The 24472-nt window shown below is 42.7% G+C and overlaps 1 protein-coding gene across 6 annotated transcripts in view; it reads right to left on the bottom strand.

Annotated features, from left to right (window-relative positions):
- The window catches only part of SH3RF2 (SH3 domain containing ring finger 2), a 133964-nt gene extending 114973 nt beyond the window's left edge, over window positions 1–18991 (bottom strand). For 5 of the 6 annotated variants that reach the window (XR_005355496.1, XM_038530509.1, XM_038530508.1 and 2 more), the window contains exons 1-2: window positions 18838–18991; window positions 17212–17695 (exon numbers count right to left, since the gene is read on the bottom strand). Coding sequence is in view for 5 of the 6 variants with exons in the window: in XM_038530509.1 (XP_038386437.1) it covers window positions 17212–17589 (378 nt within the window). In the remaining variant the exon portion in view is untranslated. The remainder of the gene's footprint in view (window positions 1–17211; window positions 17696–18837) is intronic. The other variant, XM_038530512.1, reaches the window with a different exon arrangement.
- Between the last annotated feature and the right edge of the window lie 5481 nt (window positions 18992–24472).

The raw sequence follows: 24472 nt of genomic DNA, 5'->3' as shown, positions 1-24472 counted from the left end.
TGAGGCCCAGAAAGTTATAATGATAAGTCAGCAAGTGAAAGAGCTGGGATTCAAACCCATGGCTTTCGGTTTTAATGCCTGTGATTTTTCTCTCTGCCCCACAGACATCCTGCAAATGAACACTGTTGAAGTGAACAGTGATGTGCACATTCAGAGAGGGTGACATGTGGCTGATCCTCACCTCTCTGTTTTAATGCTACAAGAGAGCTCCTTAAGAGCATTGGCTTTTGCCAAATCTACCTTTGTCTCTTGTTCTTGGTGTGACCTTCAGCAAGTTAATCTTCCTGAGCCTCAGTCTTCCCACCTGTAAAATGGGGATGTAGGTAATACCTCATGTAGAAGTTGCAAGAGTTAAATGGAAGTGCTTAGCACAGTGAAGATTAGTGACACAGAAAGTCCAAATTGCAGCAGGTTCTCCTTTTCTGCTTCTAGATTTGCTCTCATATCCATCCACTTCTCTCCATCACTGCCACCATCTTAGTCCAGGCCACCCAGCCAGAAGACTAGACTTGATCTTTTTCTTTCATCCTTGTTCCCCAGATATTAATGTCTCACAGAGGAGCCCAAGTATATATTAAACTGAAAAGCAGGTCAGCTCTCATCTTGGATCTTTCTCATTGCAAGTAGGATTCAATCTCCTTTCATCACCATGGCACCTTGGTCCCTCTAGACTTTTCCTGCCGTCCTTTCTCATACTACTCACCTTACTGTTTCCTTCCCATCCCCCCTGCAACGATCTGGGTCCTCTAGTTAGTTCCCCAGACTCTAAGCTCCTTCTGCCCTCTGGGAACAGGGCACAAGATGTTCTCCAGAGCTGCACCCCAATTTTCTGCTTTTCACTCCACTGTCTTCCTCTCATCCTTCAGGTCTCAGCAAAAATGCCTCCTCTTAGCAAGGCGTTCTTTGACTACTCTGGTCAGAAACCTTCCATTTTATCCTCTACTTCAAACCTTTGCATAGAGTTAGTGTATAGAGCAAACTCATCATAATTTGTGACTATTTTGGTAACTGTGTGTGTATGCATGATGCTGATGGTACTCTATCCACATCTTTTCAGATCTTTTTACCGTTTCTGTGTACTCCAGTCTCACCTCCAACAGCCAGCACCTATAATTTTGTAGGAAGTCTTCCCTTGAGCTTCTAGAATCTACTTTGCTTCTTAGGACAGCTCTTAACCAATGACTGGCAGGTATATGGGTATAAATACCCCAGAGCTTTCACCTCTTGGTCAGGATAATTCTGAGCTGCTTCCCAGAGCTTTCCTATATGATGAAGCTCCAGTCACCCTCTGTGGTAACTAGCTTCATAACACACCTTTACTAGCCACCATCCCTCCTTTTGTATGATATCCCCACTCTCCTGCCAATGTCATTATACCTCCCAAATAATCTGTAAACACTGAATCTTCATGGCAGGGTCTGATTCTGAGGGGAACCCAACTAAGACCATGGAGTTTTTATCCTAGGAGAGTGTACATTACATGTCATCTTATTTATGGTTATACTGTAGTGCCTAGTTCAGTGTCTGATACGTAGTAAACAATATATGTTTATATAATGATTGAATACTAGTGATATTATTATAGCAATGCAGGATTTCTTCTTTTTTTTTGAATTTATTTTATACCTGTGGCCTAACATGCACCTACAGAAATGTTAAACGTGCCCTCCAAAACTTAGAGAAAAAAAGGTATTTTCTCTGGTGTTTCCAAGAATAACATTCCTGTTAAAGTGTTGTTTTAGCAAGGTCTGTTATAGCTAGAGGTTCTTTATCAGGAAGAGATCTCAAGAGAGATTCTCCAGGAGTGTGGCAAGTCTTCCTGAAGCCACTTGAAACCCAGTGTGGAGTTACTTCAGAGATCTTTTATAGGACAAACCTCTATTATGCTTATTTGTGTGTGGTTTAAACAGAAAGCAACTAGACTCTGGACCAGGTGTTCTCAGTGACATAAAGATGAATACCTTTGCAGAGACACTGGCAATAATAATAGGGAAGAATAACAAAAATCATTCACATGTATTAAGTATGCATTCATGGAGCAGTCGAGTGTGTCACATGTACTACCTCACTGAATCCTCAATGTATGTGGCAGGTAATATATTACCCTATTCTCAGAGGGAGAGATCAGGGTTCAGGGTGATCAAATGACTTGCCTAAGGTCACACAGCTAACAAGAGGTAGAACTAGGATTTTTAATAAACTATTACAAATAGTTTATTAAACTTCAGAGCCCCTGCTATTATTCCTTGATCTCACCCCCTGGGTTAACAATACTTATAAGCAGCTCACCAAATGAATTTATTGAAGTATTTCAGCCTGGAGAAAATAAGAAATAAGAATAAAATGCACCTCTTCTATGATGCTTTCAAAGACCTGTAGTCACTCATGGAAAGAAAGGACAAGTATGTTTTGTTGGCTAAATTTCAGGAAGACTTTTCTTATTTTTTTTTAAAGATTTTATTTATTTATTCATGAAAATACACAGAGAGGAGAGAGACAGAGGCAGAGACACAGGCAGAGGGAGAAGCAGGCTCCACGCAGGGAGCCTGACATGGGACTCGATCCCGGGTCTCCAGGATCACACCCTGGGCTGAAGGCGGCGCTAAACTGCTGAGCCACCTGGCTGTCCTAGGAAGACTTTTCTAATACTGCTGCCCAGAGAGGGAGGGAATAGAATGTGTTCAGGCACAGAAAACTCCCCCACACTGGAGATTTAAATGTACCAGTTATGTGGCAAGTCTGAGAGGACTGAAGCACAGGAGAAGTGGATGGCTGGCTTGGAGGACATTTAAGATCTCTTTTAGCTGTGTGATTCTAGAATACAAAGGATCTAGAAGACTCACTCAATTCCTGAACATGTGGTTGGTATTATGTAGTTTTGGAGTGACCAGATTTACAAAGATAACATGACTTGGGAGAAATGTACAAATGCCACGTTAATACACTAAAGAAGGTATGTGCTATATACACTCTTTGCATAAGAGAGGTAGAACTACTGTTGCTGCATGATTAACCAGCATAATGTCAAGAATGGTCAAGAATGTGGGCTTGGAGTCAGTCTACACGAGTAAAGTTGGGCAAGCTACTCAGTTTTCCTGAGCCTCAGTTTCCCTTATCTGTACAACAGTGTTGTTATGTGGATTTAAAGGCTTTTGCATGTAAAATATTGAGCACAGTCCCTTGAAGCTGTAAGGACTCAAAACTGGTACCTATTTTTCTGAAAACCTTTATATTTTATTTCTTAAAAACATAAATCCAAATTCTTCTGTATCATTTGTATGTTCTATTAAAATACAAAAAGGACAAGTTTTAAATTTGAGATGCTAGAATATTGAGGTTCAGAGAATTTGGGACTTTTCCTGTAACTGCAGTAATTGCTAACATCTATTAAGCACTCCTCAGATACATTTCATGTCACATGGTTGGTTTTCAGCTAAGGCAGGATTAGAAGCTGACTTTCCTGAATTTCCGGCTCTATTTGTCCCCACTTATAATGGACCATTTTGCCTGTCCAGATGACAGGTTTCCAAAAGGAACGGAGCATAAATATTTCATCCTGACCCCGCTTACACTTCATGGCAAAGCAGAGCAGCTCTGGATCAGAGCTCATCGTACTCCTGCTAATATATCTCCCCAAGTATTCTGCCCATGTGCGTTTGGCCCCTTGATCAGCTTGCCTCCTTTCCTCCTTCTCCCTCCCTGGCTTCTGTTGCCCCAGTATAGATCACAGCTGCAATCTGTTTCTGCCTTTCTCTTCTCTGCCCTCTTTTCTGATTTCATTCCCTCCCCCCCTCATCTCATTTCCCTATTTACCAAAACTCATTACTACTACTTAAAGCCTTACATTTCTGACTGAGTGGCACCCAGTTAAGACATACTATGTCATTGGGGCACCTGGGTGGCCCAGTCAGTTAAGCGTCTGTCTTCAGCTCAGGTCATGATCTCAGGGGCCTGGGATCAAGCCCCTCGGCAAGCTCCCTGCCAGCAAGGAGTCTGCTTTTCCCTCTGCCCCTCCCTCTACTCATGCTCTCTCTCTTTCTCAAATAATAAATAAAATCATTTAAAAAAAAAAGACCAAAAAATATGTAGCATGTCATTACCATGGAATTGGGTTGGCCACAGATAACATTATGCTCTGGAAGCTTATCAACAACATTACAATGGTACTGTTAGTGCCAACAGGTACCAACCCAGCAATGGCAGATGGTGCAAAGCTCCACGGAGCTCCAGGAGAACAACCATGCTTGTCTTGGTCACTTAGAGTGATCTGGTTAAAAGCTCAGTGTTTGCGACACAGGCAGACCTGGTTCATATCCTGGTTCTGACACTTTCTAGCCACTTTCCTAAAGTGGGAAAATACCACTGAGAAAGGCAAGGCTGCACTAAATCTTATTTGGTACTTTTGCTTAATAAACAGGAATGGCAGAGAAAAAGAGGGGCAGAAGAGAAAATCTCCCTTCTTGGCTCTCTGGAGAAGCAGGAGGGACAATATTCTGGATTTCAGATTTCTCCTTGGAGTGGTGAATTCCCATAGATGAGGGAAATGCAAGTAGATTGGTTGTTGGGAGGTTGTTGCGGGGGCTTCAAGGAAAACCATGGTTATTTTGCAGAGTGTCTGGCACCTGGTGTGAACTATATGATGGCCATCGGCTAAGGGGCTGACTGATAACCATGTCTGTCTTCTCTCTGGCTTTTCTCCTTCCTGGATTCTCCCTCTGTGCCCAAGCAATCAGGATAAGCACTCCATAGGATGAAGTCTGCTTGATTCGTTGGGCCTTGGCATAGCCAGTAGAATGGGGAAACTAGGAAACCCGGAACATGTCTCAACCGCAAAATTTTATGATGATGAAAAAAAATCCTGGTGTTTCAAAATCTTCAGAAAACAAAAACAAAAAAAAATAAAAAGATACATATTTAATCAGAAATTCTTTTCTAATACAAAAGGAGGAGATGGGAAATGTCCTTTCTGTTAAAATGCAGCCTCCTGCATCCTGGATCTTTTCTATACTCTCTAGGGAGGAAGAAAACACGGCCATTTCCTTCCATTTTTCATTCACCTATTACCCCTGCCTTCAAGCATGGAACCAATCTACTTGCATTTCCCTCACTTATGGGAATTCACCACTCCAAGGAGAAATCTGAAATCCAGAATATTGTCCCTCCTGCTTCTCCAGAGAGCCAGGAAGGGAGGTTTTCTCTTCTGCCCCTCTTTATCTCTGCCACTCCTATTTATTTAGCAAAAGTCCCAAATAAGATTTCGTGCAGCCTTGCCTTTCTCAGATCCATGCAGCTTGTTAATATCATAAACACTCCTCCTGAACACAGCTCTGCAGAGTTCTATTCCTGCCCCATGCCCACTGATTCTGCTGCATCGCCTTGGCAACCAATTAAAATACTTCTGTGTGTGCACCGATATCATCCTTAACTCTGTAAAACCAGTGCAACTTGCTCAGACGGTTGTGGCATGTCAGTCAGTTGGTGTTCTATCTGGCTCCATTCTGGTTTGACTTATTTTCACCTCTCAATTACCTCTGAATCCCCTGCAAGCACCTACGTGCCATTCCTAACACACCTGGCTTGCCATCAAGAAACACCTTTGTCAACAAGACAGGGGCTGGAAAAGATCCTGGGGACAAAATGGCTGATATATCCCCTTTCCATCTAGCCTCAAGGAAAGACACCAGGAGCTCTTCAGCCATGAAGCTGCTGAATCTAACTGCAGTTTCTTGCAACATGGCAAACAGCATGCATTCAGTAATTAATTCTTTACTGAATGCTGTTGCATTTCAGACAGTCTGCTAGGTACAGAGGAGATGAGACACTTCCTTAACCTTATAGAGCTTAGAGTGCATTGGGAAAGAGTAGCGAGTGGAAAACACTATACCGTCTGATGCATGCTGTGGAATGCAGAGGACAGCATTGGGACTCTGGGGACTCTAGGAACATATGGCCAGATTAGGATTTGGAAAGAGGGCTGACTTCCTAGTGAAGGCTACATTGAGACCTAAGGATAGATTGCAGTGGCTACATGGGCCAGTTTCCTGACTGGTGGACAGTTTAATTCTTGCCTTCTCTAACACTGGCAGTCTGGCTGAACCCCTGGGCTAGGATGATCTGCTTCAGACACCCCAGGAGTACATGCCTTATTTCTCCTGATCCCCAGGCTAAAGGTTTCCCATGAGCCTCTCAGGGAAGAGTAACAGTGAACGGTCCAAGTTCTGTTCATGTCCTTTCTGTTAAAATGCAGGCTCCTGCATCCTAGATCTTTTCTCTCACCTCTTCTCTTGGCTTTCTATGCTATACATGTGAATGGTGGCTGAAAGGCACAGTGGCCAACATCCGCAGCATCAGGACAATGATGCTGGAACTCACCACCCGATATATGTGTCTCTCAGTAATTCGGAAGGTTGCAATCCTCAGCATCATGGGTTTCTGTGAATGCTTAGGTGATTAGGAATCAGATCATCTGCAACCTCCATAACTGTCCCAAACACAAATACTGGATGTTGTAAATTTTAGTCTGTAGCTGTTTTCTCCCATTTTATTTTCTCATATGAACATATATTGAGTACAAATCTCAAAAATTTCACAATTTATGTGAAAGTAGAAACAACAGTAGCACCCACTTCAGAGGCTTATGGAAAGCATTAAGTGAAATTCTGTTAAGTAAAACTGTTTCACCCAGTGTCTCACCTACAGTAAGTCCTTGAAGATTTATTAATGACAGCATAATTATTAGTTTACATGGTGCTCTCAAAAGACCATAAGCCTTTGAGAGCAAGGACCATATTTATTTTTGTTTATTACTACACCCCAACAAAGGATCTTATTCATAAAAAGCATTCTATATATGTCTGTTGAATGAATGGAAAATAACAACAATACCTCATATTCATTGTCACCAGGTTTACTGTATGTCATGCCCTGTGCCAAGAATTTTAAACCAAGTATCTCGATTTATCCTCCAAATAGGGCCCTGATTGCTGTTACTCCATGTCTACAATGTTGTAAAATAGCTGTCCAAATGCAGTAAGTGTGGTAGTACTTTAGAAGGGAGTACAAGAAAAGAGTTCACCTTTACTAGGAGCTTACTTTGTCCAGACCCTGGCTAAGCACTTTACAGGTATCACCTTGTTAAATCCTCCCAATAACTTGATGAGGGTGAGCTTTCTATTTCTGTTTTATAGTGATGATGCTCAGAGTTGCTCAGTAACTTGCCCAGAAGCCATAGTCAGTTCATGAATTGAGAGCTGTTGTCTCGAGTAACAGTATAGTCTTATTTACTTATTTTATTGGAAGACTAAGACCAGAAGCAGCAGAAAATTTGAATACATATTTTAAAAACAATACTAAAAAGCATATTCCTCTTATTCAGAAAGAAGTTTTAAAATATATGTTATATATTATATAATATATATATACACACACACACAAACACATATGTACTTAGGGCAATGGAGAGTTATTGCTTAATTGGTATAGTTTCAGTATGGAATGATGAAAAGTTTTGGAGACAAGTAGTGGTGATGGTTGCACAACAATGTAAATCTATTAACGCCATTAAACTGCACACCTAAAATGACTGAAGTTATATATATGACATAGAATTGGCAGCATGAAGGGTACAAGGGCCATTCTCCTACTTGAAATGCTGCCTTCCCCTTGACAGGATGAGCACTGGGTGTTATTCTGTATGTTGACAAATTGAACACCAATAAAAAATAAATTTATTAAAAAAAAAAGGCTGCCTTTCCTTCATGTTGGAGTTCAGGTCAATTCAGCTCATAACTCCCGTGGCAAATTCTTTTAGAGCCTCTTCCTTTCCTGTTACTGGTCTTCCTGTGACTAAATGTCAATTAACTCGAGATAATGTTTCTCCTAAGATCAAAGGATCACATAAAATTTGTGATATCTGACCTAAAAGTGTAGCCATATGTGCAGTGGCATTTCTTATGTTCTTAGGGTTAGCAATTCTTGAGCTCAGTGGTTTTGAGCTTGGCCCACTGTCTGGAGAGTGCTGTCACCCAAAAAGGTATTTAATAAGGTGATTCACATCTAGAAGATTTCAGTTGCTGCATGACTTTACATCTAATATAACGTGCTGCTCATTCCTCACCTAGCTCTCTTAATGGCTTGATTCAGGAAGAATTCATTCTTGCATCATCAGAGTTATTCCGTGATTCCATGAAGCCAACCATAGACATGCTGTATTTATTTATTCATTCATTCACAAAGTATTTGGGGGTTCCTAAGACAGACCAGGCTGTGGGCTGGGTGCTCTGAGTACCCAGTACTGCGAGACAAAACAAGTTACCCATTCTCCTTGTGCTTGGATAAAAGATTGGAGAAATGACAGAGATTGGAGGTGAACTCAGCTACTATTTGAGTCCTGGAGTCTGAGCCCATGAGCATCTCTGATATGGGGTTGCAGTGGTGCGAGCTTTCAAGACAGAGCCTGGTACAGAGTAAGCACTCAGGACCAGTATGTTGAATGTCCTGTCTTGGCTTCTGAGCTGGGGATCTGGAGCCGTTTGACCCTGAGGATAACACACAAATGCAAGTTGCAGAAAGCTGCTCATGACAAATGGACTTGTCTGTCTTTCCTTGCCTGTGTCCCACCACTTACTTTGTGTGCACTGGCTGGCATTCCTACGTGCTAGGGTTATCGGGTATCCCAACTATTTCAATGGGAAAAAAGAGCTTTGTCTGACAGTGAAGGGGAGACTCCTCCTAACTTGCTGAGTAAGTTCAGTTATCCCCTTGGAACATTGTATGGCTGTACTGAATCCATTAGGGAGACACAGCTCATGGGCCATGAGATGACATGGAACCAGTGTGGCTGTGGAGAGACTATACTACAGAGTGCCTGACATATGTCTTCCCAGTGGCAGTCTAAGGTTAGGTATCATCACCTGGTCTCTTCTGCCTCTGTTTCTTTCTCTCTCTTCTCCAACTTTGATTCTACTCCAGATATCCCTATCCTGTCCTGTCTTCCTTAGCACCCATGTGCCCAGAACAGATGTTCCTTTTTCACTCTCTCCCCATGTCCTTCCTGACCATTGAAACACCTATATTTTCTAGGAAGTTTCTTTTGATTGGCCAAACTTCACTTCCCTCAAACCGAACTACTTCACTGCTTGACATTTTAATAAATCATCATTTCTTGAGTCTAAGACTTCTTTGCCTTAACTGACCTTATGGAGTTATAATTTATACAGAAAAAAATGCACTACTCTTAAGAGTAGAGTCTGGTGAATTTAGACAAACCTATACACCATCACATAAAACATTTGCATCCTCCCCCAAGTCACTATATAATATAGTTTTGTCATTTCTAGAATTTTATATAAATGGAATCAGACAGTAAGTCAGACACTCCTTTTTTCCTATCTTAACATTTCTAAAATTGGATGTATCCTACAGTGAACACCTAACACAGTACTGTTTCCTTTTTCCTTTAAGTGCTATAACTAAAATGATAACATATCTTCTAATGGATAATATCTTTAAGTCAGGGATATATGCATGCTGTGTGTATGTGTATCACACATATGTGTATATATGTATATATACATGTATATACATGTATACTGACTAGTTGGTTTTGCCACTAGACAGTAAGCACTGGCAAAGTGAGGATCTTAACTTTGCTGTGTTCCCATAGTGCTTAATGCTGGACACTGATAGGAGCTAAATAAACACTACAGAGGGTGGTGATAGTGAGTTTCCAATAGTATTCCAAAAATATCTCCTAATGACAAGAACTTGCCTAAAACTCTTCTTGGAATGAGTCAGTAGTCTCTAACTACAATATGGGTTCTCTTTGCTGGCTCAGTTGCCTTTGCATTAGTATGAGACATTTTCCTAAATTTGTTATGTGGACAATTAATATCATTCAAGGTATTAATAAAAGGGAGGAGAGGGGCACACCACTGTCAAAGAAGTCTGGGAAACATTTCTTATAATTTACCACTCAGAGATTCACACTTCACCAGCATGCTAAAAGTTCTGACAAGTGCTGTCACAAAGAATAAAAATGTTTAGCTCTGTTTTAAGCTTGGGTTTGTTTTACCCCGGAGCTTTAAGGACCATCTATCTATCCATAGATTGCTGAATACATGTTGTGAAAGACTGCTCTAATATAGACGCATGATTGAGAGAGAGAGAGAGAGAGAGAGAGAGAAGAAAGAAAAGGAGAAGACCAGGCAAGTGAGGAGAGCTGTATTTGAGCTGGTCCCAGGTCAGCCCAAAGCTACGTAGTGCCATCTGTAATGGGAGAGATGAGGATGCTTTTTGTGAGTAAAAGGGCTGAACAAGCATTCTCCCTTGCGTTCTCGTAATCTCTCTTTATCCTATGAGGGATGTGTGGGCAGGTAACCTTTCCTAAGAGGTAAGGAAAACAACACAAAAATATGTGTTGGCTAATCCCTTAGGTGACCTGCCTGGAGCGCTCTGTGTGGATAACTGAGGTTGCATCACGAGAGCCTGTTGCCCCACCCCTCTGCCTTGGCTGCCCTATGGGCGCTGAGCTGCTGTGTTTGTCCACACTTGAACCAGACAGCTTTAACTGATGAGAAAATAGAAAGAGGTAATAGGCTGGCTCCATAAAACAGAGAGGAGCCCGGCTGCAGGAATTACCCTGGTCATTCAAATGATGGCCAAGTCCTCCTCAAAAACAGCACTGACTCAATACACGAAGAGATGAACTCAGACTGGGTGAAATCAGGCAGAGATGATAAGAAGTGTACAAGAGCTCCCTTTTCCATTTTAAAAAATATTTTAAACATCAGTAGACAGTAAAATAGACTTTCTTTTTCCTCCTGGTATATATGCCTATGAATTTTAACAGATATCTGGACTCCTATAACTGCCACCACTGTCAGGGTATAGAAGAGTTCCTTCACTCAAGAGAACTCCATCATGCTATCCCTTTCTAGTCACATCCTCTCTCACACCGTCATCTCTGGCAAATACTCAGAACCATTATTTTCCATTTCTATAGTCTTGTCTTTTTAAAACTCCCTTTCCAGGGATCCCTGGGTGGCTCAGCGGTTTGGCGCTTGCCTTCAGCCCAGGGTGTGATCCTGGAGACCCGGCATCGAGTCCCATGTCAGGTTCCCTGGATGGAGCCTGCTTCTCCCTCCTCCTGTGTCTCTGCCTCTCTCTCTCTCTCTCTCTCTCATAAATAAATAAATAAATCTTAAAAAAAATAAAACTCCCTTTCCTTTTGCTATCCCCTTTGCTTCATTTTTTAATGGAAGTCTCTGCATGGTTATGTGTGGGTGCAAAGAATTTCAAATCCCATGCCAGCAGACTTTCTCCTCTACTGTTGCTGTTTTGTTATTTTTCTGTTGCTAACATTTATCAGCATCTGTGATGTGCCAGGCATTCAGATTTTTACATGCATTATCACATTTTAATCTTACAGTAGCTTTATGATATATGCACACCATTATTGTCTCCATTACACAAATATGGAAACTGGGGGTAAAAGAGGTTAAGTGACCTGCCTAAGGCAAATAAATGAATCCCAGCATATACCTAGCTCCATCTGATGACATATTCTTAACATCACGGTAAGCAATAAAAGGGAAGGGATTGTAACTAGGAAGGACGGATAGAGAGAGAGGTTGGGGGCAGAGCCAATTTGGTGCCATATGGTTTTTAGAAAGATAAGCAAATGTGTGTGAAGGTGGAGATCCATCAGGTCTCCTGATTTCACCACCTCAGCTCCTGTCTTTATGTCTTCTTCCACCTGTCACATGTAGTCCTTGCTGACCCAGGTGGCACCTGATTGATGTTTTCATGGGTTTCAGACAGCTTTAGCCCCCTTGCAAATTTAGCAGAAACCTCTGTGTCACAGGACACAGCAGCTAAGACGCAGAAAAGGAGCTGGATACCTTATGGTTTCAACTCAGCCTCAATTCTCTTGTGTATTTTCTGACCTGATTTCTTCCCCCTCAAGGGCTTGCAACACCAGCTGAAGAAGTTTCTAGGACACAGCCACCTGGTCTGTGTGCTGAAGGCGGCAGGTGTGTTCTTGCTAAGCTGGGGCAAGAGAGACAGAAATGTGTGTGGTTGGCATGATGTGTAACAAAGAAGGGAGAAAGTCTGGCCTTGCAACACCCAGGGCAGAGACATTTGTGTTGGGAATAGAGAGGCAGGAGACAGGAGAACTGAAGAAGTTAGGGAAAAATCAGAGACACTGGGAAGTGGAAGCTTCTTGCCTCCAAAAAGGTGTTCATTTGGGCTTGTTATTTGGGGAAGTGAAGGTTGCTAGCAAGTTTTCTTCTGGAATCAGCTCCTACCTCCTTAGGGGTCTTGGAAGTGGGCTGCCAGGCCAGTGCAAGCTGGGAAGAATCATGCATCTGAATCATAGCCATTGATCATGTGGAGAAAAATCAAACAGTCCAACAATTAGGGTACCAGGGACCATCTTTGGATGACACTCTATTAGCAAGCAGGTCAAGGAGGACGTGCAATTTAGAGTGAAAAGTACTGAGTCACTTCAATAACAATACCAGCTAACATTTTTTTTAAATTTATTTATGATAGTCACAGAGAGAGAGAGAGAGAGAGAGAGAGAGAGAGGCAGAGACACAAGCAGGCTCCATGCACCGGGAGCCTGACGTGGGATTTGATCCCGGATCTCCAGGATTGCGCCCTGTGCCAAAGGTGGGCGCCAAACCGCTGCACCACCCAGGGATCCCCCAGCTAACATTTACTGAGCACTAAGTATGAGCCAGTCGCCGTGCTAAGAGCTAACTGACATGAATCATCTCATTTATTTCTCCCAACAACTCTCTGAAGTAGGTAACTACTATTATCTCCAGTTCATGGATGGGGAATTGAGGCCCCCAGGTTTAAGGAACTCACAAAGTATACAACTACTGAGCGAGCAGCTGTAGCAGGATTTAAATTCTTGTATTTTTCAAACCTAAGCTTGCAAATTTCACTACTTTCCTACCTGTCTTAATTCAGAAATATTTCTAAAAATTCACATTGTGGGGAGGAAGAGAGATCAATTATTCAGGAGCCTGTAATTTTCCTGAAGGCTTGCAAAGTTCCTTTGGCCTGACTGCCGCATGAAGGAAGCAATAGAACCAGTGGGGTTTGCACTGCCAGGGGCTGTCCAAGAGTCTGTTGATCTTACCTGTTGGTTTGAAATAATTAAATGCTGTAGAAACCTCCAGCCATTTCTCAAGTTTTCTTTTTACCAATAGGCTTGGGAGGGTTTTGGACAGGTAGGCACAATGGACTGTATTTTTCTCTCTTGGGCTGGCACCATGAAGTGTGACTATCGGTTCCACCCTGGCACACTGGCTAGCACGAGAAGCACCAGACCTCTTTGAGCCAACAAAAAAGCTGGAGAGCTCATTTATTAAAAGAGCCTAGGTGAGCAGAACAGACTTCAGGCTTTACAAACCCATAGGCAGGAACTCTTTCAGAGTGTCAGGTTAACATCGTGTCCTCGGAAAGAGGTGTTTTACAAAATGGTACCTTGCAACAACAGGTTATTTATGCCCTCTTTGGGGAGTACTTTATACTTAGTATCATCCTGGGCTGGACTCATCACAGACTCCAGTTCAATAATAATACCTATTACACTCTCCTGCGAGAGGACTATCACTTCTGTGTTTTTTTGGAATTCCTCATGCATGGCAGGGTACAATAAACAGTCAATAATAATGTTTACTATGATAATGATCTTCCAAATGCCTTTCATCTAAGGATCTCAAAGTGTTATGTAAACACTAATTAGTTAAGCCTCACAATGGTTCTCTGTTTTTATAATACATTTTCCGATTTTATAGAATTTTAAATTGAGACCCAGCAAACTTAAGTGGCTTGTCCCAAGTCATACAGCAGGTTTCAATGAATGATAATGATGATGCTATGCATTTACAGGGCATGTGTTTTCTAAGGCAATAAGCATATGTTAAAAAGATAATTTTCACACTATCCTGGAGGGAAGGGGTAGCAAGAATTAACTGTTGACTAAACTGGGTAAACTGAGGAGGCAGGGAGGGCAAGTAACTTGGTGAGGATTTGACTGAGGATGTAAGTACGTCCTCTGATTCTCAGGACAATGTGGCATCCCAGACAATACTCAGTTCTCTTAACTGAGGGATGTATGCCTGCTTTTGCCCTTGCAGAAGATAGCTACATTTTTGGAAGCAGAGACATGCTACAGAATGACAGGCATATTTACATCCAGAAACAGGTTTGTTCATAGCCCCATTGAGAGAAGCAAAGGGGTGAGATGAGCCACTTCAAGTCAGGATGGCTCAGAAAATGACGGGAACGGGGGTGGCTGGTGGAGACTGCCAATTCTGTTCTCTTGCAGAATATCTTTACTAAGGCATGGGCTGCCTGAAAGCAGTAGCCTTCAACAGCCTACTTCTGTGTTCCAGCCCCCAGACAAGGACTTGGTCCAGTGTGGCTCAGATGATGGGCACAACCCCGTCACTGGCACCTTTGTCTGATGTTACAGGTCCTTGGGAAAGAGTTCCAGGGACATGCAGTATCTTACCAGCTGTCTCTTACATATTACCACCTCTCAGTCCCACAGCTCCCTACGCCAGGAGGGGCCTGGGAATCTTCCACAGTTTAAAACCTTGGTCACCGTGGATACATTCCTTGCTACCTTTTCTTAATCTGGCCACATTAAAAAAAGATAAAAACCTGAACAAAAATATTCGAAGATGTCAGAGACTTCCTTCCTCCCAGTCTGGCGACACTCTCCTAGTCAGTGAAGATACTCCACCAGGAGGCAAGTCAGACTTTGCTGGGTGGGGGGGAGGGGAGAGGTTGTTGGGTCTTAGAAATTCAAAGGAGGATTTGCTGACCTCAGATAGAGCCCTATTCTCTATAAACAAGGCACTTGAGAGAAGTTTAGTGCCCTACCCCCACCCTGCCTTTTCCAGGCCTGTGGATTCTGATTGATGACTAGACCTTGGGCTAACAGGAAGCCTGCAAGAAGGGCACCAAGCCCTTTTCAGGAATGCAGTCACACATACAAGCACAATGGCAATAAAAAGTCTGCAGTGAAGAAATCACACCAATGCCCACTGCTTCCCGCTCACATTTTTGACACATTCCCCTACTACATGGGCAGCTTGGAGATGTAGGGAACAGAAGGAGGTAAGCCACTGAAAGGAGTATTTTAGAAAAGTGTCCTGACTGCACATCATAAGCCTATTCTCCAGTGCGGGAAGGAATCTGCGAAGACCCTCCCACCCACTGTTACTCTTCACAACAGAGTTGGGGGGACTCTGCTGTTAGATTTAAAGCTGTTCAACACCAAAGAAACGAACAATCCAATCATGAAATGGGCAAAAGACATGAAGAGAAATCTCACAGAGGAAGACATAGACATGGCCAACATGCACATGAGAAAATGCTCTGCATCACCTGCCATCAGGGAAATACAAATCAAAACCACAATGAGATACCACCTCACACCAGTGAGAATGGGAAACATTAACAAGGCAGGAAACCACAAATGTTGGAGAGGATGTGGAGAAAAGGGAACCCTCTTACACTGTTGGTGGGAATGTGAAAGGGTGCAGCCACTCTGGAAAACTGTGTGGAGGTTCCTCAAAGAGTTAAAAATAGACCTGCCCTATGACCCAGCAATTGCACTGTTGGGGATTTACCCCAAAGATTCAGATGCAATGAAATGCCGGGACACCTGCACCCCGATGTTTCTAGCAGAAATGTCCACAATAGCCAAACTGTGGAAGGAGCCTCGGTGTCCATGGAAAGATGAATGGATAAAGAAGCTGTGGTTTATGTATACAATGGAATATTCCTCAGCCATTAGAAACGACAAATACCCACCATTTGCTTCAACGTGGGTGGAACTGGAGGGTATGATGCTGAGTGAAGTAAGTCAATCGGAGAAGGACAAACAGTGTATGTTCTCATTCATTTGGGGAATATAAATAATAGTGAAAAGGATTAGAAGGGAAGGGAGAAGAAATGTGTGGGAAATATCAGAAAGGGAGACAGAACATAAAGACTCCTAACTCTGGGAAACAAATTAGGGGTGGTGGAAGGGGAGGAGGGCGGGGGGTGGGGGTGAATGGGTGACGGGCACTGAGGGGGGCACTTGATGGGATGAGCACTGGGTGTTATTCTGTATGTTGGTAAATTGAACACCAATAAAAAATAAATTTATTAAAAAAATAAATAAATTAAAAAGAATAATGAAATGTAAAAAAAAAAAAAGCTGTTCACTTTAGGTAAGACTTCACAGAAGGCAGCCTTGACTTTCTAAGTATGCCAGTAACCCAGGTCACAGCTTTCTGTGTCTGCTCTGACACACTGACTCCTGGGGTGACAGTGCACATAATCCTGCTGGACTCACAAGGACTGCGTCCCTCCTCTCAAGATGTGTCCTTAACACAGCTTCCCACAAAAGGCTTGCAGCAAGGTCAGATAGAGTCCTCAGGATCCAATCGCATGGCTGGATAGAATGATTCGCGTTATCCAAACACCAAAAGAGTTCCTATGATCTCCTGTGCACCACTGCCGGGCCTTTGTGGTTATGGCAGCCACCGAGGTGCATTTTATGTATGTTTGATTCATTTTGTAGAGTTAGACATCTGCAGGGCTCCTGTACACACGTGTTGTACTTCACAGCCCAGCCTTCCTATCAATCAGTCCACCCACAGATATGCTTTCCTCCTGCACAGTCTTTGGGTGTTCAAGTATCTTGATAACTTCGAACAGATCATGAATGAGCACTGTCATAATAGCACTTCAGGACTGGAGGTGGGAAGATGGAGTTGGGTAAAATTAAAACAAAACCTGACATTTAACTTCTCAAAGATCTCAAAAGCAAAAAGCAGCTGGATTTGTTTTCTCTTTTTCCCCCTCCTCTGCACATTTCCTGTGCACTGGTTTGGCCTCAAATAGCAGAAGTGAAAGGTGAAAAATAATCACGAAGGCTTTCTTTGTGCTAGTACCTTCTAGACAAGCAGCACGGGGAGACCTCAACAATTCTAAGAATTTCTGGATGGATAAGATAGGCTCAGGATTCCACCAAGTTTCAGTAAAATGATCCCTGCCCATAGAAACTTCTCTCTGGGGAATCACTGGCAGCACTCATTGAAATGTAACTATAGGAAGATAATTCCTAGCTGCTGGTATACACAAATCCAACCTCCAAAGGGACACAATACGAACAAATAAGATCTTTCTTACCCCATCCATGTGGATTCTGATATTAGGCACCAGTCGGAAAGGGCTGGACTGCAGACCTCTGGGGTCAGTCCTGCTTTTCCTGCTGTCCTGCGAGGTCAGCACACCAGGCCTGCGGAAGGAGCCCCCTCTTCCAGAGCTCTGCCCTGAGCGCACACCATCTAGAAGACGCACGAGCAGCAGGTTGGCTGGCAGAGCTTCGATGCTGCAAAACACCAGGGTCCTGCATTCGGGGCACCTCAGCTCCTTGTGAGCCTTGAAAATCCTCTGGAGACATGGTTTGCAGAAGGTGTGCTGGCAAGGGAGGACTTTGGCTGTGACGTCGAGCTTTTCAAAGCACACGGGGCACTCCAGAAGATCAAGTAACGTCAAATCATCCATTTTATTTTAAAACTCCAATCCTGATCTGGAGGGGCAAAGTCTGCATGGTAGGGTGAGCTGAGCCAAGGAGGCAGATCCAGTCTCTTGGGAGTGTCAGAATTCCTGCCTGTGTGAATGAGAAAGGAAGAGATGAAGAAAATGGGACTGCTCTGAGAGGTATATCCCACCTACATGGAGGCAGTGTCTCATAAGGCAGTTTGCAAGTACTTTGTTCCAGCACCCAAGTTTCAAATGACTCATTCTGATTCAGTGCTAGCAGGTATGAGGCTCAACTCCTGCCTGCTGGAGGATCTCAGGGAGCATTCTCCATGGTGACTGACTACTTACTCATTGCTTCTGTGTGTGGAAGCAAGAGCAAGGAGACAAAACTGGCTGGTTGAGGTGGCCTGAGGGCTCAAAGGGGGTTCTTTTCCCCACCAATCAGTTTCAGTTCTCACATCAAGGGCCCCCCCAAAATGCAATTTCTGTGAAGTCATCTAGTCCTCCTTCTTCCCCTAGGTTTATCTGTTATCTGCAGAACAGACAAGTTTATATAGACAAGTTTATCTGAATCTCATGCAGATGTAGGATTAGCTCCTTCATTATGCATCTTCCCCCATTAGTTTGTTCTAGCAACATATGAGAAAAAGTTCTATGAGAAACACATTTTCAAAAACTGTTTGCCTTAACCACAGGCCAGGATGCTTGGAAGCTTTTTCCCCCCCTCCTTCTCTCCTTTCGTCCCTCCCTCCATCCCTTTCTTCCTTCTTTTCTCCCCCCTTCTCTCCCCTGATTATTCTAGCCTCAGAGACAAGATTCCTCCCACAGGGTGAAGTCACACAGCCTGTTTAGTTACTTTGACAAGTGTTCTCAGTTTCATCTGAAACAGATCCCAATTCTGGATTGTGGTCACAACCAAAAAAAATCAAGATGGAACAATGTATACAGGTGTGAGTATGTGTGTGTGTGTGTGTGTGTGTGTGTGTGGTCTGAAAACATCCTTATTCCAGAAAGTTTCCTTTTAGACGTCTGAAAAGAGGTGTCCAGTTGAAAGAGGTCTCCCAGGAAGAGGTCACCTGTCCCTCACAAATGCCAAAATTGTGCACAGCAGCCCCAGAGGTTTGGGAGGTTCAGCCCAAGGGCGGGTGGCCCGCCAGTAAGCAAAGCAGACATGACACACCAGGAGGAGAGAGGGCGCCTTGCCTTCCTGAGACAACTCTCCCAAGGCGTCAGTTCTGGGGAGATGTGTGTGTGTGGGGGGGCACTAACCTTGAGCACAGAACCCCAGCTGAGTTCAGCTCAGCGCGATCCTCCATCCTCGGCTTGGCCAGGCTCCCTCCAACTCGCTTCCTTTTCCCCAAGAGCCGCTGCCGCGCTTTGAAAACTTTAACAACTCTGAGTCTTACTCATTTCAAGGATCGCCTTACTCAGCCCTGTTAACGCTTTCACTGCCTGGCAGGCAGCAGCGCTTTTCTCGGGAGTTCACCCTCTGCTGCCCATCGTTCCTTTGTGTAACTGAGTTGATTTCTGGGAAAAGATTAGAAGGGACAAAATATAAGCCAGCCCCTAAGGCTAAATATTTGCAGTTGATATTTTCACTTTTCTCATTTTGTCTCCTATCCCAGAAGTTGAAACATGCTCGGTTTATAAACATGCCAAGGTGACTGTGTGTATTTTAAACCTTTATAAGGATTTGCTGAAAAGGTCAAACATATTAACGGTAGCTATAACAGAGATAAGCCCGCCACCTAAAAAGTACTTCTCCTTGAAAAGCAGTCAGTCCTTGAATTTGTACATTTGAGACGGACCTTTAGTGATCTCTTTTGCTCAATCTCTTTAAATTAAAAAAAAAATCGTATCATGGTAGTACATGTACACCTTTGAAAAATCACAGCACAGAAGGGTTTTGAAGAAGGAATGGTTTCAGTCTCTCTCCCTGCCCCATGCTTGCTGGAATCTTTCCATAGCTCCAAATAATGCTAATACTTTGATGTCTTGATTTATCTGTAACACATTTCATGTAAAGTTACATAGTTATTCCATAAAGTAAATACTCATGATAATCTTACCCCAGAGTAGCCCTTATCTGTGCTAAGCACTGTTCTACTTTACCTATATAACTCAATCCTGTTAGTAAGCCAGTAATACACTATACTCTTCTTTACCCTCATTTGCAAATAAGGAAACTGAGACACAGAGAGGTTAAATAACCCATTCCAGGAGTCACAGCCAGCAAGAGACAGGTGTTCCGTGCTCCGTACTACCATGTCCTATGGTGATACAGCTTTAAGGGGAGGAGATGGTTGGAGGGAGCTAAACTGCATCTGGGGATGGCAGGAAGTCAAAAGATAATGACCCAAGCTGACCAATCAACTTCCCTTGCAGATGAGCTGTGCCCAGAGAGATCAAGAGATTCCTTCAAGTTGCCCAGTAAGTTAGGGGCAGAACTGGGACTAGAAACTGGTATTCTTTTTTTTTTTTTTTTAAACTAAATCTCTTCTTTCAACTTAAGGATGACAGTTCTTTATGATGCAGAAAGCACTTAGCTACAGCTCCATGGGAATATCTTAAGAGGGGACCAAGACGCCAGATAACAGGTGGTGGCGGATTACATGTTTTACAAAATTTTTCCATGTTATTTCTGAAAAAGAAAAGATGCATGGAGCTCACAACAGAGGAGAGCATTAGGATGCAGCAGATGAAGTCATCTGTCCTCTGAGCACAGAGACCTGATTTGAGTACATGCCAATTTCAGAAACCATTTTCAACTCTTTTTCTCATCTCTCTTTATGAAGGTTTTTTTGGGCTTCCACAACATCAAATCCAATTCTGTTGCCTGTTCTCCTTCAATTAATTTCCACTTTTATAAATTCTATGCTCATCAGGAAGTCTCTTATCTGAGGCCCTTTGCTGTCCCTTACTTTTTCCCACTTGGTAAAGCTGAGCCCTCTCCTCTGTGAGCTGCTCTGCAAACCCCTCACCCTCTAGAAAGGTCTGCTCCAGTGCTATAACTCCTGCTGCAGAGGTGAACAACATCCTTCCTCTTTCCCTCTCTTGTTCTTAAACATATTCTACCTCCCTTAGATGCCCAAATTTGCACCACATGAACATGGACACACATACTTGCATAAAGACAAAAGCACACATAACCTTAAGAGTAACATTTGCGAAGTACTTGCTATATATCATGGACCAGTGCTAAGAGTTTAAACAGATTATTTCATTAAATCTTCCCAACCACCCAATAAGGTAGGTGCCATAACTTTCTTAGGATTACAAAGCTTCTGATCTGAACCCAGGCTGGCCCAATCCCAGGGGCTGTGTTCCTTTCCATTATTGCTTCCCACATTATAAAGTCCTGGACGTGCCGTAAGTATACCCATATCTCTTTATTGTGTAAATCCATTCACATTTATATATGTCCATATGTACACACCAGCTGATCTCAGAGCCAACCTAAAACAAAATGATACAAAATGCCCAGTCTCATGCACTTCCATGCCATTGCGTGACCAGTTGTCTCAAGTAGCTTCGAACCCTCCTATCCCTGACAAAACTCAAACACTAGCTGCATTCCAGGAAGGCAAGATAGATCTAGTAGGCTGCTCTGCACTATCTGACAACTGAAGATTCAGCAGAATACAAGTGTGATGGTAGATTCTTAGGTGCTAGTGAAAGACAGAGAAAGTTTACACTGAACAGGAGTGGTCTTTTAGCACCTCTTAATTCACACCTTGTAGGTGGTCCCCACCACCACCCACGTATGAGGTTAGTCTTGGTAGAAACTTTTGAAGCTTTTGAAAAAAGAGGAGAGTTTTAAATGAGGATTTCATCCTGGCTTACCCAAATGCTACCTTGGCATCAAATCAGATGAACAAGTAGTCCTCAAAAATAAACAAAAAGGTGAACTATGTATGCCTTCCCAGACTCCAGGCTCAGGCCACCACCTCTATTGCTTCCACCCTGAATCAAAACTCCTGTTTATATCTGTACTGGTATATAATGATTACACACTGTACTTTTTTATTTTTTAAAAAGATTTTATTTATTCATTCATGAGAGATACAGAGAGAGAGAGGCAGAGGGAGAAGCAGGCTCCCTGCAAGGAGCCTGATGCGGTGCTTGATGCCAGGACCCCAGGATCACTCCCTGAGCCAAAGGTAGACGCTCAACCACTGAGCCACCCAGGTGCTCCACAGACTGTACTTTTTCAATACCTTTGTGATATTTATGAGTTTCTGCTGGTTTGTATTTACAAATATATCTCCATTTACGTTAAACAAACTCCATCCCCAAATCTGTTCATATTGTTCCCCTGTTCACAACTCTTCAGTAGGTTCTGATTGACCTTAGATAAAATCTAAATCCCTTTTGTCTTACCAGGCCCTGGCTCCTGCCTGCCTCAATTTACTGCACATCTCCCCTCACCCACCCACACTAGTTCCACTGGCTTTTTCTCTATATTCAGGACAGTTTCAGTTTTTCCACTGGAATGCATTTGTTTATGCGCTTTGTCTGCAACATTTTCTAGTTACACTCTTCCTCCTCCTCTCTTCCTAGTTACTCTTCCCGACCCTTTGCTTTTTTAAACCCCTCCTCTGCAAGTTTTAGTTTAAATGCCACTTCCTCAGGGAAGCCTTTCTTAATTCTCGCGACTAGAAAGTTTATCATCCTACATTTATCCTTCATTGCAGTTATCACAATCATAATTCAGTAATTATAATGATTTAATGCCTGATTCCCCAAACAGACAAGCTCCAAGAAAAGCAAGGTACCTATGTGTCTTGTCACTGCTCTTTGCCTTAAAACTAACACAGTGACTGGCATGTTGCTGATGCTTATTAAATGCCTTGAATGGTTCACTAATGAATCAATAAATGAAAAAACTGTGTCTGGGCGTATGTATACCAAACTGTTTTTTTTTGTTTTATGAGTAGGCCCTATGCCCAATATGGGGCTTGAACTCACAACCCTGAGATCAAGAGTCCCATGCTTTGTGCACTGAGCCAGCCAGGTGCCTCCCCCACAAACTGTTGATAATGGTTTTACCTTGGACACTTCCTGGGTGCCACTTCGAATATTCTTAGCCTCATCTCCTAGGCTAAGGAATTTGGCCAGATTCAGGCGTACGCTACCTGGCAGTGTCTTTCCTGACATATATCTCTTGCCTCCTGCCCTGCAGCTTCTTTGGTGTTGCAATATGGGATAATTCTGGGAGCTTTCTCTATACTCACATGTGCATGATCCAGGACCGTCCTGGACTAATGGTAAATCTAAGGAGGACTAAAGGAGGATAAACACTTCCTCCTTTCATCTTTTGGAGTAGGCAGTCCTGAGATTTCATAAGGTTTTTCATAAGGTTCTGTGTGATGAGTACCATTCAACTATTGAGTGGCTAATGCAATAATGTACCTTTGTATTGTTTCTTCCTCATTCTCTGTATCACTCCATCCCTAACCCTTGCTCTCAAATTAACTACCTTAAAGCAAGTAAGCAGCAAGCAAGCCTTTGTTTCAGGCTAAGACAGTTTCTTTCAAATTTAAAATTAGGTCACAAAACAACTGTGCATTTTTTGTCAATCAAATTTACTTATTTATTGGAATTATAATTTTAGAGTTATGCTGTTTTCATTTGACTGGCTCTTATCCCTTTGGTGGTCTCAGGATCTTTGCCCTAAAGTTAATCATTTGTAAAGCAATCCATAAACCCACCAAAAGGCTTCAAGTAATTGGAAACCTAAAGCATTGTAACTGAAGGGATCACGAAGACTTTCTTGACTGTTACTGGACTCTTGTTGGTGGAGCCCAAGTTTTGTACTTCTTTGCTCTCTTTCCTCAGTATCTAGTATAAATTTGGAAATGTTTTAAACATTTAAATGAAGCTTCATTTTAACCTGTTTCTCTGACACTAAATTTGTCCTGGTGATTTTGGTTTTCTAACGATACTGGGAAACCTTTGGAACTATTCAAGGAGAGAAATGATTGGAGGAAAGTGGGAAACTTTCCAATAGTAGAAAAATGAAGAAAAGTGGAATAGCAGGGTTTGAATGGCTATGAGACATTCTTTCCTTCTTTGAAAGATGCAGGCCTGGAATGAAGTTGACTGTGACATTTCCTCTCCAATCAGGAGGATGTTTGTAGGTGAAGAGTGTATTTTCAGATATTGGTGTGCAGTAACTAGACCCAGAGTAAAGTGACCCAAATTCCTAGCAAGGATAACTCCGTCCCACATTTTCTAGAGATGACTTATGGTCCTTAAGTTTAATGAGAAACCAGCAGTCAAGGACATGGTTTTAATCCAACAGATCTGGTTTGGATCTCAGCTTTGCCACTCACTAGATAGGAAACTTGGGCAAATTATTACATTCCTCTGTTCCTTGATATCCTTTTTTTTTTCTTTTTAAAAAGATTTTATTTATTTATTCATGAGAGACACAGAGAGAGAGGTGCAGAGACACAGGCAGAGGGAGAAGCAGGCTCCATGTAGGGAGCCCCACGTGGGACTCAATCCTGGGTCTCCAGGATCATGCCCTGGACTGAAGGCAGCGCTAAACCGCTGAGCCACCCAGGCCGCCCCTTAAATTCCTTATGTATAAAATGAAGTTACTAATAGGACCTATCTCATTGATTTGTTCTGAGGAGTCAATGAAATGATGCATACAATAAATGCTTAATAGATGTAAGATTCTTCTTATGTTTCTTTTTTTTTTGCAAGCAGATCCCATAAGAGAACCAAGAGCCATCTTCTCTAATCCAAACTAAACCCAAAGAAGAACATGCCAGACCATGTGGTTGGTCAGTTCTTTATGGACAAAGATACTCTAATGCAATGAATCCCTAACTTCAGTCATTTGCATCCTATCTTTGTGCTGTTTGCCAGACATTTACAGAGGCTTTCTCCTTGT

The sequence above is a fragment of the Canis lupus genome, chromosome 2 (genome assembly GCF_011100685.1).
Source record: "Canis lupus familiaris isolate Mischka breed German Shepherd chromosome 2, alternate assembly UU_Cfam_GSD_1.0, whole genome shotgun sequence".
Taxonomy (NCBI): Eukaryota; Metazoa; Chordata; class Mammalia; order Carnivora; family Canidae; genus Canis; species Canis lupus.
Note: the sequence above shows the minus strand (reverse complement) of the source record. Positions and strands in the feature narration are given on the sequence as shown.